Raw genomic sequence first — 14,943 nt, 5'->3', positions numbered from 1 at the left:
ACTCGAACTCACGACTCCAGCCCACATTTTTGAAAAATGAGCTATAGCTTAACACCTTCCAGAATGGACTTTGGAGTGACATGACTGACATGCAGATATCTCCATATAGGTATACATCTATCGTACAGCGGAGTTCCTTTTTTGGGTAGTTGAGGTAAGGAAGTTAACTGTAATTTAGTTTTTTGTTGTGGCACAACTATTCTTTATCAAACACTCTTCACTTATCTAAGAACCTACCTGCGCAAAAGCCCCGCTGACAGACGAAGCCTCTTTGCCTCTGACATTGCGGGAATGTAAACATTTCCTTAGGACTTTGGAACTGGACATGGTGGATATTATCGTCACCTTGACTTTCTGACACGTAGATATGCCTGTGAAGGATTCGGTGAAATACCTATCACATCATACGACAAGGATCAAGGATTCCGTTTAGGTCATTGAGACTAACAGATAACGCCTTATTTAAAAATATACAACCATTACGATTTCTCATAAATTTATTTTGCACACGCAAATTTTATGAGTATGAGACAATAACTTACACAAGAATATTTAAATTTTGTAATAAATTAACATACAAACGAATCCTAACTCAATAAACATAGGAATATGATAATAAGGCATTCGATTTTCAGATTTGTTAACAAACAGAGTTAAATACAGATTTTTGGTATTTATATTACTATCAGGCAAACTTAATGTTTCCAAATATTATAACAACACACGATTTATTTTAACAGTCTTTACAAAATTCAAAACAAACAGCAAACACTAACGGAAATAACACAGGTGGAACTTATACTGAAAGCTGCCGCAATTGGTTAAGACTTATAAATAATCTTAGTAGGGACGTATAGGCAAAAAGTACCTAGGTACGCGTTATTACCATGTTTCAAGTCACATCAACAAGCTTATTAAATACTCAGTCCTTTTTTAGTTTTATAGTTTTTAGGGTTCCGTACCAACAAGGTACAAATACCTAGCATGAAGACCTACACACTATTAGGTATACATACAGTGTCATCACGGTAATCCGGCAAATTAGTACAAAATTCAAATTAGTCATGTAATTAACAGTTTTTTACCGATTGATGAAAAAATATAATACGAGTATCCTTTATCCGGTACGACGCTTGATGAAATCACGGAGATCGTACTGTATACGACATAAGTCAGTGATTGCGTTCCCTAAGGGGGCTGACAACAGCGGGCAAGTTTTCTTTGCCAATCTTATGTGTTTTGCGCATGAGCGAGGGGGATTTAGGCGCGACGTGGGTTTCGGCGTCTTTCTTCAGCTTGTCGATGAGCGAGGACTGCTTCGCCACGGTCATGGTCAGCTCCTCGTTCTCCTGACGCAGCAGGGAGAGCTCCACTACGAGTGACTGTTGGTCTTGTATCTGTATAAATAGATATATATCGTTAGCGGAAATTTTGAAAATGTATAATGGCTACAAGTTTTTCTTGTGTAATTGTTTGAGCGAGCGACAAGCGTCTCAGTTTTAGCTTGGGGGAAAATGCTTTCTGTTCTCCCCTACAGGGCGCATTTCTCAACCAGTAGGGATGTTGACATGAATCGCGAATATATAACATGTTATGTTTTTACCATAGCAGGGAATATTAGAATTCTGAAAATCATATTTTGTAAGTGTAAATCGAGATTTTTTTGCAAAATAGCGGAGTCATCAGAGTTCGTTAGGTTTACAGCTCTAGCTCCTTGAGTAGGCTCGCGAACACGAACGTTAATTGTCACGTTATTAAATAAAAAGTTTGCGTTTGCGAGAATTAGGAGGCCGACAAGGTATGTGGGAAAACGGAGTTTTACGATTTTTGTATTCTTACGCGCTGATTATAGTTACCTACGAGCTCGGTATAAGGTATTGATGAAAAAAAAATATGTTCACATGAAAATAGGAACGTATACCTGTGCATGCAGTCGCTGGTTGTCGGCGTCGCGGCGCTCGAGCTCGGCGGCCGCGTGCGCCAGCAGCGCGCGCGCCGCGTCCGCGCCCGCCGCCGCCGCCGCCGCCTGCTCCGTGGCCAGCGCGCACAGCAAGCGCTTCTTCTCCACCTGCGACCGACACACGACGCTGTTATCGATCGAGAAATTTTACCAGTTTGGCCGACCCCACCCTAGCTTTTACCGTGCGATCAAATAAACCGCGAAAATTTTTTTGCTAATATAATTTTGAATGGAGCTATTATACTGATACTATGTAATAATAAGTAGGTATTTTTTAATTTTTTTACCATTACATAACTATCATAAAAAATCCATGCATCCGATTTGTACTCACACAAAGTGATAAAATTCCCGTTTTTAGAAATTGCTATATCAATAACAGCTAGAAGATTTCATTGAACCAGATTTTATGGCTCCAAATTGGAAGTGTAGGTAAACAGACAGATGCTGCGTTGTTAGTTGTTTTCTTGGACATAGCTTGTCTCTAGAGTCTAGATTACTCACCTCATCTTGCAAAACTTTAATTTGAGATTTAGACTCCTTCTTTATCATTTCCACGTCTTCAATAAGTTCACTCTGTATAGTGCCGAGTTCACGATATGCCTCCTTTTCAACGTTTTGCAGACTCTCGATGAGCGTAACGTTGTGCTCCATTATACGCGTGTGTTCCTTAGCTAGCGCCGCTTTCGACTTGAGAATATTGACCAAGGCTTCCTTGTATTCGTTGCATTCTAGAAGAGCGTTATTTAAAGAGCTTTTGTATGAACTAAGTTCATTTTCGAGGGCCTCTTTGGCATCAGTTAAGGATTTAACTTTCTCTTCCAAATGTTCCAATTCATTATCAGATTCTCGCAGCCGCATTGTGAGAACTTGGACAATATCTCTAGTTACAGATAGAGACATTTCAAACTGACGTTTCTCCTTACTTGTCTTATCCACCTCTACTGTGAGTTTATTGATCTCATTTTCAAAATCTATGAATTTCTTCTTTGTTTCATCTTTCAGTTCATTGGTCTCTTCAAAGATGCTTTCTTTTTCAGATTTTAAAATTTCACATTCTTTTTTTAGGGCATCAAAGTCTCTTTGTAAATACTGATTTTTCTGTTCCGCCATGCTAATGCTATATTTGAGATCTTTGGTTTCTTTTTCTAGAGAGAATATTTTTTCTTGTTGTTGAGTCCAGTGTTCTTGGATTGAGCGACTACGTTCTTCAAACTGAATCTCGCAAAGCCTCAGCTTTTCATGAGTAGCCTCATCAATCTGTTCAAGTTTTGCTTTCATCTCATTGTCCTTATTTGCCAGTTGTTGTTGTAAATCATGTAACAACTCATCTTTTTCTTTAGTCAACTGATTCTTAATGGACTCAATGATAATGTTGTAATGTTCTCTAATACTATCCTGTTCGGATTTCGATCTACTTAGAATGGCCTGCTTTTCTTCTTCAAATTTAGACTTCAGACTTTCAAGCTCAGCCTTGTACTCTCGCCGAATGCTCTCATTGGCTTCTAGTGCTAAGGCATGATGTCCCTTAACCATTTCAAGTCTGGACTTAGTTTCTTCCAATACAGATTCCATATTGCTCAGTTTCCATTGAAGATCCTGACACAAACTATCTCTAATTGTTATAACTTCTTCAAGAGAAGTCAATTCTACTTGTTTACTGCTCACTTCTTGCTCCAATTTTTCACAGAGAAGTTCAATTTCAGCAATTTTAAGTTCATATTTTGCAATCATGTCTAAGTTATCTTGAGCAGTATTTTTACTAGAATTATCTTTGATTTTTAATCCATGTTCAGCATCTTTCAGAGATATCTTTGATAGCTGTTGATTTAAACTGTCAGTAGTGTTAACATTTTTGGTAGTGTCCTTCATTTGTTTTTGTAAATTAGCAATTTCATTTTTGAGTTCCTCAATTTGCTTGTTATATTCATTAATAGTATAGTCCTTGTTCCTGAAATTACACGAACAATTAATGAAGTCAAACTAGATGGTGGATTATTATCTCATTGATCATTGCCAATAAGCCACTATATTACATATACCTAATTAATAAATAAAATAGTACCTTATTTCAGCTTCTTGGGCTTTGATAATATCTTCAGTTGCTACCTTACAGTTTTGAATTTTGTTGCAACTTAGTTTTTGGCCAGAGTGCTCTGGCTTTTTGACGCTAGATGGGGGCTTGACAATTTTCTTATTTGTAACTGGTTTGGGCTGTAAAAAAAATATTGAATGTGCTAGTAGTTACTTAATTAGAGATAGTATTTTTACAAATCAACTACTAAATTCCTGTGCATAATAGTTGTTTTGCAACTTCTGAGTACTAGGTATAAAATATTGTTAGGTAGACTAAAAAAAATGTTGGTGGTAACATGTGTAACAACCCAGGTTTTTTTTTCACCTTTAACTCCAGTGGTAACCCAGAAAGGAAATCCCAGTTGTTTTCACCAAAGTGAGGTATTTACTGGGTTTTTTTCTCAGTTCCCAGTGGTAACAGGTGAAAAAAATCTCAGCTGTTACCAACTAAGTAGGAATAACCCAAAATAAATTATTATTAACTACAAAATAAAATAAAATATCATACAGTAAGAAAAGATTTCACGCTGAGAATGGAGCTGCACTGGGACTGCACATCGCTGCTGGTTTTTGCCTTTGCTGGTGTCACAGTGGACTTTAATTTGCTCACAACTGCTAGCGTCTTCACAGTTGGCTTCACTTTCTCAGGTTCAGGCTGTTTTTTTGGCTTTACCTTCTCAGGTTGTGGCTGTTTTTTTGGCTTTACTTTCTCAGGTTCTGATTGTTTTGTTAGCTTTAATTTCTCAAGGTCTAACTGCTTTTTTGGCTTTACTTTCTCAGGTTCTGGTTGTTTTGTTAGCTTTACTGTCTCAGGCTCTGGCTGATTTGTTAGCTTTACTATGTCTGCCTCTGGCTGATTTGTTGGCTTCACTTTCTGGGTCTCTGGCTGTACTTTCTCCAGTTCTTGCTGCTTTGTTTCTTTTGTTTGGTTTTTCAGAGCTGGAAAAGAATGGGAAGTATTAAGCAGAGAATATACCTACCCCTAGTTCGTTGTACAGGCAAGTTATTAAATATCAACACAAAGTGCCAAAAATGTGTATAGGTACACAACCTTATTGCCCATACATTAAGGTACAGTCAAGTGTAAAAATATGGGTGCATATAACTTACTCAAAAATATGTACCATAGTTCTTAATTTGCTGACATAAGAGCTAAGGGACATATTTTTGAGTATGATGTGTGCACCCATATTATTACACTTGACTGTAACCTATTGGATACAATAGGACATTTAGGACATTTTTATTTTTTTACACGAATTGACTAAGCCCCACGGTAAGCTCATGAAGAGGCTTGTGTTGTGGGTACTCAGACAATGATATATATATAATATAAATACTTAAATACATAGAAAACAACCATCACTCAGGAACAAATATCTGTGTCATCACACAAATAAATGCCCTTACCGGGATTCGAACCTGGGACCATCGGCTTCATAGGCAGAGTCACTACCCATTAGGCCAGACCGGTCGTCCACAATACACATTTATTCTTGGCACTTTGTCCGTGTCTATATTTAATACCTTGACTGTACTCTCATTTGTTCCGTTCTGATGAGACTGAGCCAAAAACAAATAGGAAAAGTATTCTTATTTGTTCCTGCTAAGGAGATACTGGAAACTTCGATTTAAAAAACCCAGTTGCTCTCGCTGAGACAAGTGGGAATGAGTCTGCTACCTTTTTATTCCAATGACAGTTCGATTATAACTGATCTAGAATACTCAAACTTCTTATCTAAGCAGTCTAAGTTAAATAATGTGTCTGGCAGACTGTCTGTAACTGTTTAATTTCTATTTAAAATATGGAATGTACCCATCCGAAATCTTTATAAATAGAAACAAGAGAAGCTTTAGTTAATTTTCACTTATATTTGTTCCGATTTTAATTTCGTTACTTAACTCATGAAAGTTAACTGTTGTAAGAGCAAATGAATGATATTTAATTTTGACCTAATTTCGATAAATTTGTTGAACAGATGCTTTGATCAAATTACTTAATAAATATTAATTCAGAAACAATCTAAATATTTTTCTTTAAAAAGTATTTTATAAATTATACTTACATGATGGTTCAAATCTTTTGGCTTTGGAGAACATTATTTTTAATATAAAATCACTCAAATAAATAAAAAAAATTGTGAAATACAACAACAGCAGTCTCAAAAGTACACAATGCAACACTCAACGGCTCTCAGTTCAACGCTCCGTCTGTCCGTTGAGCTAACGCGCGCCAAATTGCAGTGCAGTCATGACAGACCGATTATTATTATTGTGCGCCAGGCGCCTGCGACCAAATCTCGCAGAAACCGTTAAATTACGTTCCGGTACAAGGTTGCTACGTTCCGTATTACGTTTCGTTTTTTAAAATAAATTCAGAGGGACTGTCTAATTTCATAGATAGATAGAGAGAATCACACTGCCTTTGTCTTACGCTAGTACTAGCACCTAAAAAAAGGGGATAAGTATAGTTTTTTTTTTTCTTATTTACTGACAAATTGGGTTTCCCAGACTAACGTTAATAGGTGTTTTTCCCGGTTGTTCTCCCATAAGTCAGAGCGAGAAACAGATATCTCTTTCTCGCTCTCACTTATGGGTGCGACGCACCAAGGTCGCGATGCGGTGTAACAGTGTGTTATCACTTTAACGTTCGTGACGTAATCGGAATAGTTTTTTGTTGTTTTTTTTTGTTTATGAGAAATAAATAAGTTCTTAAAATTATATTCTTCAAAATATTTATTGCAACCACAATAATAGTCATACACATTTTACATGGAAGGTGGTGGTGGTGGTACTGGTAATAGTGGTGGAGGTGGAGGCACTCCCATCATTGGTGCTCCTGGTGGAGGGGGTAGACGCATGCCATGATTCTCCCACATTTTAGGAGGAGGTGGTGGCATACGTAAAGCTTCCATCTTGAATGCAAACTGCAAAAAGAATTGCTTGGTATCTTTGTTCCAGTGGGTCCAGAACTTGGAGTCATGCTTTTCCACTTCTCGGCTAGGAACCTTGAAAGCAATGGTCTCATAGGGCTCTGCTGCAAATAGCAAGTATTGCCACCTGCGGTCTGGAGGTTCAATTTTTTGTTCATAAGCTGACATGAAGCGATGTCTAGGCTGAACACCTTCAGCAATCTCTGAAATACAAAAAAATAAGGACAAACATAAAATAATATTCCATTTGAAAATATTTTTGTTTAACCTCTATCCAAAACTAGGTTAAATCTTGGTTCAAATTTTATACTTATATAAACTTTCTGTATAATTTTAATGCAATTTTTTATCTATTTATTTGTTAAAAATATGTAGTCACCAGCAATAATATGTTACACAACAAAGGCGGCAAAAATATCTGACACAATCTTATTTGTAGTGCAATAACAAAAAGCTGGTTTGACAAAAAGCTTAGCAGGAAACAGGTAGTATCACTCCTCAGACTTCGTTCCGGGCACATTCCGTCAAACAAATTCAAGCACCTGATGAAACTAGCGGCTTCACCAAATTGCCAAGAGTGCGATAAAATAGAAGATGTTCACCATGTGTTGATGGAATGTGTCCGTAATGAGGCGCTGAGGAATGACATGACATTTATTAAATCTACCAACATAGGTAGTTGCAACATTGTCCTGGCATCGCCACTATCAGACGAGGCCAGGTTGATGTGCAAACTATACTTATATGTGATGTAGTGGTGTAGGTAATACTTCACTACTACATCATTATTACTATTGGATCTCATTATGGGGGTGACATTGTCACTGCGTGACAAAACCCCTTAAAAAAAAAAGTAGTGCAATAAGAGCGCGTCACATATTTTTGCGGCCTTCGTTGTGTAACATATTATTGCTGGTGACTGTACAAAACATTTTGATTCACATACCAGGGTAATCCACTTGGAACAACAAGCTCTGCTGGCCATTTTCTGGATCCTTCTGCTTGGTCACCCTGTAACCAGGCCGCCCAATCTTCACAAACTTCTTTGGTTCAATCCTGGGCTTCTCTGGCGCCAGCTGCTGAGGCGCTTCTTTAGCCTCTTTGGCCGCTCTCCGGGCTAAATTTGCCTGATGCTTTTTGCCTTGAGTATGGGCTAAGTAACTCCCCTCATTGTTGTGCAGTGTCAGACAAAGTTTGCACTCATATGATCCTGTGAACAAAAGTAAAATATATTGATTGTTTCAAGTGAAATACATTGAATATCTAGTTAAATTTCCGTGTGCTACCGATACTTCGTGTTATGAGACAGTTTTGTTACTCGGTTAAATAGTACATTTACACTTAGTTAAATAAATATTATCTTAACATTTGATACCAGATTATTGTAGTTTCTTACCCAAGTGATTTTTCATAAAATAGGGATCTTTATTTAAATCGATAGTCTCCAAGGCAAGCTGCCGGAGTCTTTCGCGTCGGTCCCTGTTGCTTTCGGACCATGACGCTACGCCACCACCGCCGGTTTTTCCGCCAGGTCTATTTTGGAAATCCATTTTGGCTTAAGATTAAACTCGCTTATTCATAAGCACTACGATATCTTCTTCAATAGTAAGTAAATAAAATTAATAAGCGAACACAAGAACGCGATGCATTCAGTGACACTGACACTTGATGATTTGACAGCTCAAACCTCAAACAGTGCCATAGACAACAAGAGGATATTACACATGTATTGTTTACGAGTATAGCTAATTAGCATAACTTACATTTTTACTTCCAATTTTAGAAAACAGTCATGTAATTTATTCATCAGTGCCATAGTGATTTTGTTACAAAAAATGTGTTTTTTTAATAAACACTAGATATAATTAGAAAAATATACTGCATAATTTCAATTTGTCATGCGTTTTTATATTGAAGCATGCTTTATAAATCAATTGTCTAATGTCATCCTGAATGTATTTTTTCGATTATCTGTGAACTCTTTTCTGTTTGTCAAAGTTGGCGAAAGGTACAAATCCGGAATATAAATCCGTTTTTATTTATTTAATCGATTAATAGTAATGAATTATGTTCTGTAAAACAAGATTTTATCCACTTAATTGTGATGCAGCTCAGTGATTTCGTGATAAAACCGTAATATCCGTGATCTATGTTTATAACCTCTAAACCTATCTCACCCTTGTTTTACAGGTAGGCCGTCAAGATGTTGATGCCAAAAACAAGCCGTGTCGCGATCTATGAATACTTATTCAAAGAGGGTGTTATGGTAGCCAAGAAGGACTACCATGCCCCCAAACACCCCGATCTGGAGAAGATCCCTAACCTGCAAGTGATCAAGGCTATGCAGTCCCTCAAATCCAGAGGTTATGTGAAGGAACAGTTTGCGTGGAGGCACTTCTATTGGTAAGAAAGCAATACTATAAACTATTGTTTTTTTTTTCTACTAGTAGGTAAACTCTTTCATAATTAATGTTTAGAAAAGAAGCTTTCGTTTAATCATATATTTCCCCTTCATGATACTTTCCTACAAATTGAACTTTTAACAAACAAGTGAGAAGGATTTAAGTCACAACTCGCAATAAGTGAATTTTTGGAGTATTATGAAGTAATTCTAGTCTCAAGAAGTAGTATGTGACGAAATTACGAAACAAATTTAATGCTCAGTAGCTTTGCAACGATTTTGCTCTTGGAAAGAAGTCATCACCAAATTCAAACTGACTCAGCATTCAGACTGAACAAGCATGACTCAGGATATTTAAATGTAATTTTCAGGTACCTCACAAATGAGGGCATTGAGTACCTGCGGATATTCCTGCACCTGCCCCCTGAGATCGTGCCCGCCACCCTGAAGCGCTCCGTGCGCACGGAGACCGTGCGGCGCGGCGCCGTGGGCCGGCCCGACGCGCCGGCGCGCGCCGCCGAGGACCGCTCGGCCTACCGCCGCGCGCCCACCGCCCCCGGGGGCGCCGCCCACGACAAGAAAGCTGATGTCGGCCCTGGCTCCGCCGATGTCGAATTCGTAAGTCTCTTTCATATAGATTTATAAGGCATATTGGGGTTGTGATGTAAAAATGAGGGAGTTGCGAAACTAAAATTAAGTGATTAACCAGTGATATTTTTGAAAAGTACTCTCATAATTACTATATCCACTTATGTATCATTAGTTTTAAAGAAAAAAGGATATCTGTGACGTTCAAGACTTCTCTTGCACTTGCTCAAAAACCTCACAGAGTAGGGTTACTACAGCTTTATACAAAACAGATTGATCATAGTAAAAATATACAACTAGAAAAGTAATGATTGCTATACTATCCCATTGAACATCCCACTAGACGTGCGCCGCGCCGGCGCGCCGCCGCCGCCGGGCTTTTTTGCCACGCCGCCGCCGCCGATAAATGATCGGCGTGAAATCGGCGTGACCTTGAGTGTTGTTAATTAGCTATTCCAAGATGGTATTTAGATTACAATATGGATCTTTTTGTATTATATATGTTACAGTTGTCAAAAATACATGAATTAATAATTAAATGAAACAGAATAGCCAGTTACACAATACATAAACTATTTGACACACCAATTAGAGTAACTGAGTAATCCTAAGTATTCACCGTCAAAAAAGATGAGAGAGTGATAACATAAAATAGGGTTTTTCCTGTTAATTGTGAATTCACATTGCCTAACATACGAAGACAGAATGCTCCATCATGAGCATGAGTTATGAAAAGACTTGACTAGGCAACGAAAACACAGGGCTCATGTAGTGGAGTCCAGCAAAAATCTTAGAACATTAATGTGCGAAAACTCTCGAAACTCTGAGGTATTCGACGTGCAACTAAACCACGCTTGGTACGAGCTATCGTCTTTTAATATTCGAGTATGGTGCCGAAACGTGGAGCCCTAAAAAGTGTGAAGTGGCAAAGGTTGACTTTTGAGATGTGGTGTTAACGAAGACTGCTGCCCTTGCTGAAGACCTTTGACAGCTAGAAGAACAAACCCCTCCAATCCCAGAGAGCTCAATATCGCCACTCAGCTCTTCACAACATGCCACGGGTGAGCCTTCACACATGAATTTAGGCCGAATGAATGGAAAACGTGCTCGAGTTGGAGCACGTGTGACATGGTTGAACGCTATGACGAGGTCGGATTGCGGCAGTCTGCACCGTATAGTTCACACGGCTTATGACCGCACAAAATGGAGACAAATTACATGTGGTCGCGATCCTCAGCAATGAGAAAACGAGAAAGAAGATACGTCTCAGTGAGCCTGTTGCTTGTACGACAAGAAAACCATTAAAAGGAAGCTATAGCAATTCAATACCTTAGACCATATACACACAATCGACCAAGTAATCGAAAAATACACAGAGTTCAAACGGCCATTATATCTAGCTTTTATCGATTACGCAAAAGCGTTCGATTCTATCTCGCACATAAGTATTTGGAACGCACTAAGAAATCAAAATATCCCAGAAACATATATACAAATATTAAAGGACATATATAACAAGAGCATAAGTAGAATTAAACTGGACAGAATTGGTGAACCCATCGAAATAAAGCGGGGCGTAAAGCAGGGGGATCTGCTATCACCTAAATTATTCATTTCAGTCCTTCAGCACATCATGAAAGACTTAGACTGGACTTCAAACGGTTTATTCATTAACTGAAAATATCTGAATAACCTACGGTTCGCAGACGACATCGTCATATTTTCAGAAACAGCGCGTCAACTGGAAAAAATGATAAACGAATTGAACCACGTAAGCAGGGAAATAGGCCTAGAGCTAAATGTACTAAAAACTAAAATCATGACAAATTATACAGAAAAAGACATAATTGTTAACTCACAACCATTAAAATATGTGCAAAAATATATCTACTTAGGAAAATTAGTATCGTTCAACCAAGACAGAAACATGGAAGAAATTGCTAGACGGATTGCTATCACTTGGAACAAATTCTGGTCATACAAGGAAATTTTAAAATCTAACATGCCAATAAAATTAAAGAAAAAAATATTAGATACTTGTTTGCTGCCAAGCCTCACTTATGCATGCCAAACATGGATATATAACAAGAAGACGCGAAACCAAATACAGTGCTGTCAGCGAGCTATGGAAAGGTGTATTTTAAACTCAAAACTAATCCACAAAAAGAGAAACACGGACATACGACAGAAAACTGGCATCATAGACGCTCTACCATACGCGCAAAAACTTAAATGGAAATGGTGTGGCCACGTAGCACGCTCAAGCAATGAAAGATGGGCAAAAATAACCACGCTATGGCGTGGTCCCACCGGGACCAGGAAACACGGAAAGCCCAAAGAAAGGTGGACCGACGAAATAATGGCTACAGCTGGCAAGGATTGGCCACAGAAGGCCAAGGATAGAAAAGCTTGGCGAAAACTGGAGGCCTTCACCCAAAGAGGGGTCTCTACAAACAAACCTTAAAGATAAAAAAAAAAACTTATATAACATACTGTAATCTCTTAGTAAATCAATAAAGGCTTTTTATTTTTTATTTTATTTTATAGCAATCCACTATGTCTAGCAAAATTCAAGGATATTTAGAGATCTGTTTTGTTAATGTACTTACGTCATTTTTAATACGATAAGCTGTGGAAATCATGAGAAAATGGAGAGTTACCGATCAGATCGAAGGTCATTGGGACCAGGTAACCCCTAATGCAAGCCAGTTACTAGGGAAATCAAGTTATTATATTATACCTATCCTATATTCATTTAGGAACAAACCCTATTTAAAGGGGCCCACTGATTAACAGTCCGCCGGACGGTATCGGTCTCTCAGTTGTTCGGAACTGTCAAAATTTTGTTCTAACTGACAGGCCGATATCGTCCAGCGGACTGTTAATCAGTGGGCCCCTTTACTTACAGCCTATTCAAAACTATACGTAGTTTACTGGACAGCATCCTGGATTGATCAAATTATCAAGAAATCAACAAATTAATGATTTTTCTTAAGAAACCTGAAAGTCAAGGTCACGCCGATTTCACGCCGAAAACACGCCGCCGCCGCCGATTTTTTGGGAAACGCCGCCGCCGATCATTTTTTAATCGGCGCACACGTCTACATCCCACCTATTATGCATATAATTATAAAGTGCATTGTAAACCTTACTGGTGTGCACAAAGCCTAATTTGGTCTGTGGACGTCTTTGGTGGTCAAAGGGATAAAAGTCTAAAGCAATGTTATGACTATTCCAATTATAATCTCACACAATTGCCATTATTGTTAAATTGAACTTTCAGTTTTATTTATTTATATCTTATTGTTTAGTTTGTATTTTTTGTCTCAATAAAGTCTCTTATTACCCATTAAAAAAAAAAAAAAAAAAATTATTTATATTATAGTAGTTATCAGGGATGTTGCGAACATCCGCATTCGCGGAACTTCCGCATTATTTTCAACATCGCATCTGCATCCGCATAAAATCGATGCGGAGCTTATGTGGATGTGGATGTCGAACAAGTCGGTACAGGAACGTCTTAGCGGCGGCGTAAGTGCTAGGTAATCGTCATTATCTATAACGAAATCGTCTAGAATTCTAGATCCAGAAAAGTCGGCCAAGTTACTGTTTATTAAATACTCACCTATATTCTTGCTCAAATACTAAACGTTTCGTTTTTTTAATAATATAATACAAAAAAATTAATATTTGACGTTTTCTAAGTACCTAATCTTGACATCCGCATCCGCGGATGTGAGCCTTTAAATATCCGCATCCGCATCTGCGGATGTCAAAAAATCTGCATCCGCAACATCCCTGGTAGTTATATTATTAGCAGATTAGCACTTTTTATTGGATATGGGTAAAAGACAATAATACAATAGTTCTCACATATACAACTCTTTCCTCGTTCCCTCATTGCTGAGGATCACGACCCACATGTGATTTGTCTCAATTTTGTGCGGTCTCTAACTCTAGCTATTATTGTTTTACTTCTATTTCTGTTCATTCCTTACCAGAGCATGCAGAAGAGCATGAACTTCTAATAATAATTTAAGAAAAGTTACTCTTAGTTATTTTTCGGAGAGAACCTAAAAATAAAGGTTTCAGTGAATTCTCGACAATCCGGCACTTCGATTGTCCGGTAGACCCAGTAATTGACACTAAATTAGGGTAAAAATTATAATTCTATGTCCTAATTTACTATGTGCACTTACATTATCACACTTTATTCTCCTTAGAAATGGCTATGTTCCAGATAAGAGCAGAATTTTCTTTGAATTTATAATTTTAGTAAAATGTATTTCAATGACATGCTAGAAACACATCAAAATATTATGATGATTTGCTCTAACTTCCAGTAATCTGGCTCACTTGTGTCAGCATTAGTGCCAGATTAATGAGATTGTACTGTTTGTACAACATTGTTCTAATAAATTTTACTTTTTGTTACAGCGTGGAGGATTTGGCAGAGGCAGGCCTGCACCTTAAATAAGTTTAAATAAAAAAAAATCCAACATATAAGTTGTTTTGAATTTCTACTTGAACTAGAGTTCGACCAAGAAACTTAGTCTGCAGTGATTTTGATAGCCTACTCAGTGCAAGCGTTATTTAAAATACGTCATAATTTCATAGAAGTTTCACTTTTAAAATAACGCACTGTGTGTGCGAGGTGTGTGCTATCAAAATCGCTGCACTTAGTCTAACTCTAGCTTCTGCCCGCGACTTTTTCGTTGACCCTTTGATGCTATTATATGTATATGTCACCGTAAAATTGTAAACACTCGTCAGTTTATAATATCGCTAGTTAAATTATAAACTGACGGTAGGGAGATTACAATCTAACCTAACCTACGTTAGATTATAAACTAACGGGTTCACAATCTTAAAGTGTCATATACAAGGCGCCATGTAAACCTTATAACACTAACCCTTTTCCAGGCTGCATCAATCAACAAGGTTTTCCCAAAAAATCCAAATATATTCCAATTAATCCAGCCGAG

General features: G+C 37.8%; 3 protein-coding genes and 1 long non-coding RNA gene across 5 annotated transcripts in view; 1 reads left to right on the top strand and 3 right to left on the bottom strand.

Moving 5' to 3' along the window:
* Positions 1-14,943, bottom strand: part of LOC134789402 (uncharacterized) — a 368,254-nt gene that overhangs the window by 104,171 nt on the left and 249,140 nt on the right. The gene's annotated exons all lie outside the window — the stretch shown is intronic.
* Positions 480-6,271, bottom strand: LOC134806559 (myosin heavy chain, clone 203-like). 2 transcript variants are annotated; one of them, XM_063779866.1, is made up of 7 exons: positions 6,103-6,271; positions 4,743-4,975; positions 4,545-4,709; positions 4,026-4,174; positions 2,465-3,911; positions 1,922-2,068; positions 480-1,397 (listed from the first exon to the last, which is right to left on the bottom strand). In XM_063779866.1, exons 1-7 carry the CDS (start codon positions 6,134-6,136, stop codon positions 1,173-1,175), a joined length of 2,400 nt encoding a protein of 799 aa, XP_063635936.1. In that variant the 5' UTR covers positions 6,137-6,271; the 3' UTR covers positions 480-1,172. The 2 variants fall into 2 exon arrangements, with proteins under 2 accessions (XP_063635936.1, XP_063635935.1); XM_063779865.1 differs by having other exon boundaries at positions 4,545-4,975.
* Positions 6,755-8,563, bottom strand: LOC134806558 (splicing factor 3A subunit 2). Its single transcript, XM_063779864.1, has 3 exons — positions 8,366-8,563; positions 7,916-8,179; positions 6,755-7,172 (listed from the first exon to the last, which is right to left on the bottom strand). Exons 1-3 carry the CDS (start codon positions 8,517-8,519, stop codon positions 6,805-6,807), a joined length of 786 nt encoding a protein of 261 aa, XP_063635934.1. The 5' UTR covers positions 8,520-8,563; the 3' UTR covers positions 6,755-6,804.
* Positions 8,873-14,452, top strand: LOC134806557 (small ribosomal subunit protein eS10). Its single transcript, XM_063779862.1, has 4 exons — positions 8,873-8,977; positions 9,160-9,372; positions 9,742-9,988; positions 14,396-14,452. Exons 2-4 carry the CDS (start codon positions 9,173-9,175, stop codon positions 14,429-14,431), a joined length of 483 nt encoding a protein of 160 aa, XP_063635932.1. The 5' UTR covers positions 8,873-8,977; positions 9,160-9,172; the 3' UTR covers positions 14,432-14,452.

The sequence above is a fragment of the Cydia splendana genome, chromosome 3 (genome assembly GCF_910591565.1).
Source record: "Cydia splendana chromosome 3, ilCydSple1.2, whole genome shotgun sequence".
Taxonomy (NCBI): Eukaryota; Metazoa; Arthropoda; class Insecta; order Lepidoptera; family Tortricidae; genus Cydia; species Cydia splendana.
Note: the sequence above shows the minus strand (reverse complement) of the source record. Positions and strands in the feature narration are given on the sequence as shown.

Excerpts from the sequence above, each read along its gene's own strand:
- LOC134806559 (XM_063779865.1), bottom strand. The coding sequence starts at position 6,136 with ATGTTCTCCAAAGCCAAAAGATTTGAACCATCAT. Across the intron at positions 3,912-4,025 it reads GCCCAAGAAGCTGAAATAAG|GAACAAGGACTATACTATTA; the intron begins GTACTATTTTAT and ends GTGTAATTTCAG. Across the intron at positions 1,398-1,921 it reads ACCAGCGACTGCATGCACAG|ATACAAGACCAACAGTCACT; the intron begins GTATACGTTCCT and ends CTATTTATACAG.
- LOC134806558 (XM_063779864.1), bottom strand. The coding sequence starts at position 8,519 with ATGGATTTCCAAAATAGACCTGGCGGAAAAACCGGCGGTGGTGGCGTA. Across the intron at positions 8,180-8,365 it reads TTTTATGAAAAATCACTTGG|GATCATATGAGTGCAAACTT; the intron begins GTAAGAAACTAC and ends TTTTGTTCACAG. Across the intron at positions 7,173-7,915 it reads GTTCCAAGTGGATTACCCTG|AGATTGCTGAAGGTGTTCAG; the intron begins GTATGTGAATCA and ends TTTGTATTTCAG.
- LOC134806557 (XM_063779862.1), top strand. The coding sequence starts at position 9,173 with ATGTTGATGCCAAAAACAAGCCGTGTCGCGATCTATGAATACTTATTC. Across the intron at positions 9,373-9,741 it reads GCGTGGAGGCACTTCTATTG|GTACCTCACAAATGAGGGCA; the intron begins GTAAGAAAGCAA and ends TGTAATTTTCAG. Across the intron at positions 9,989-14,395 it reads GCTCCGCCGATGTCGAATTC|CGTGGAGGATTTGGCAGAGG; the intron begins GTAAGTCTCTTT and ends TTTTTGTTACAG.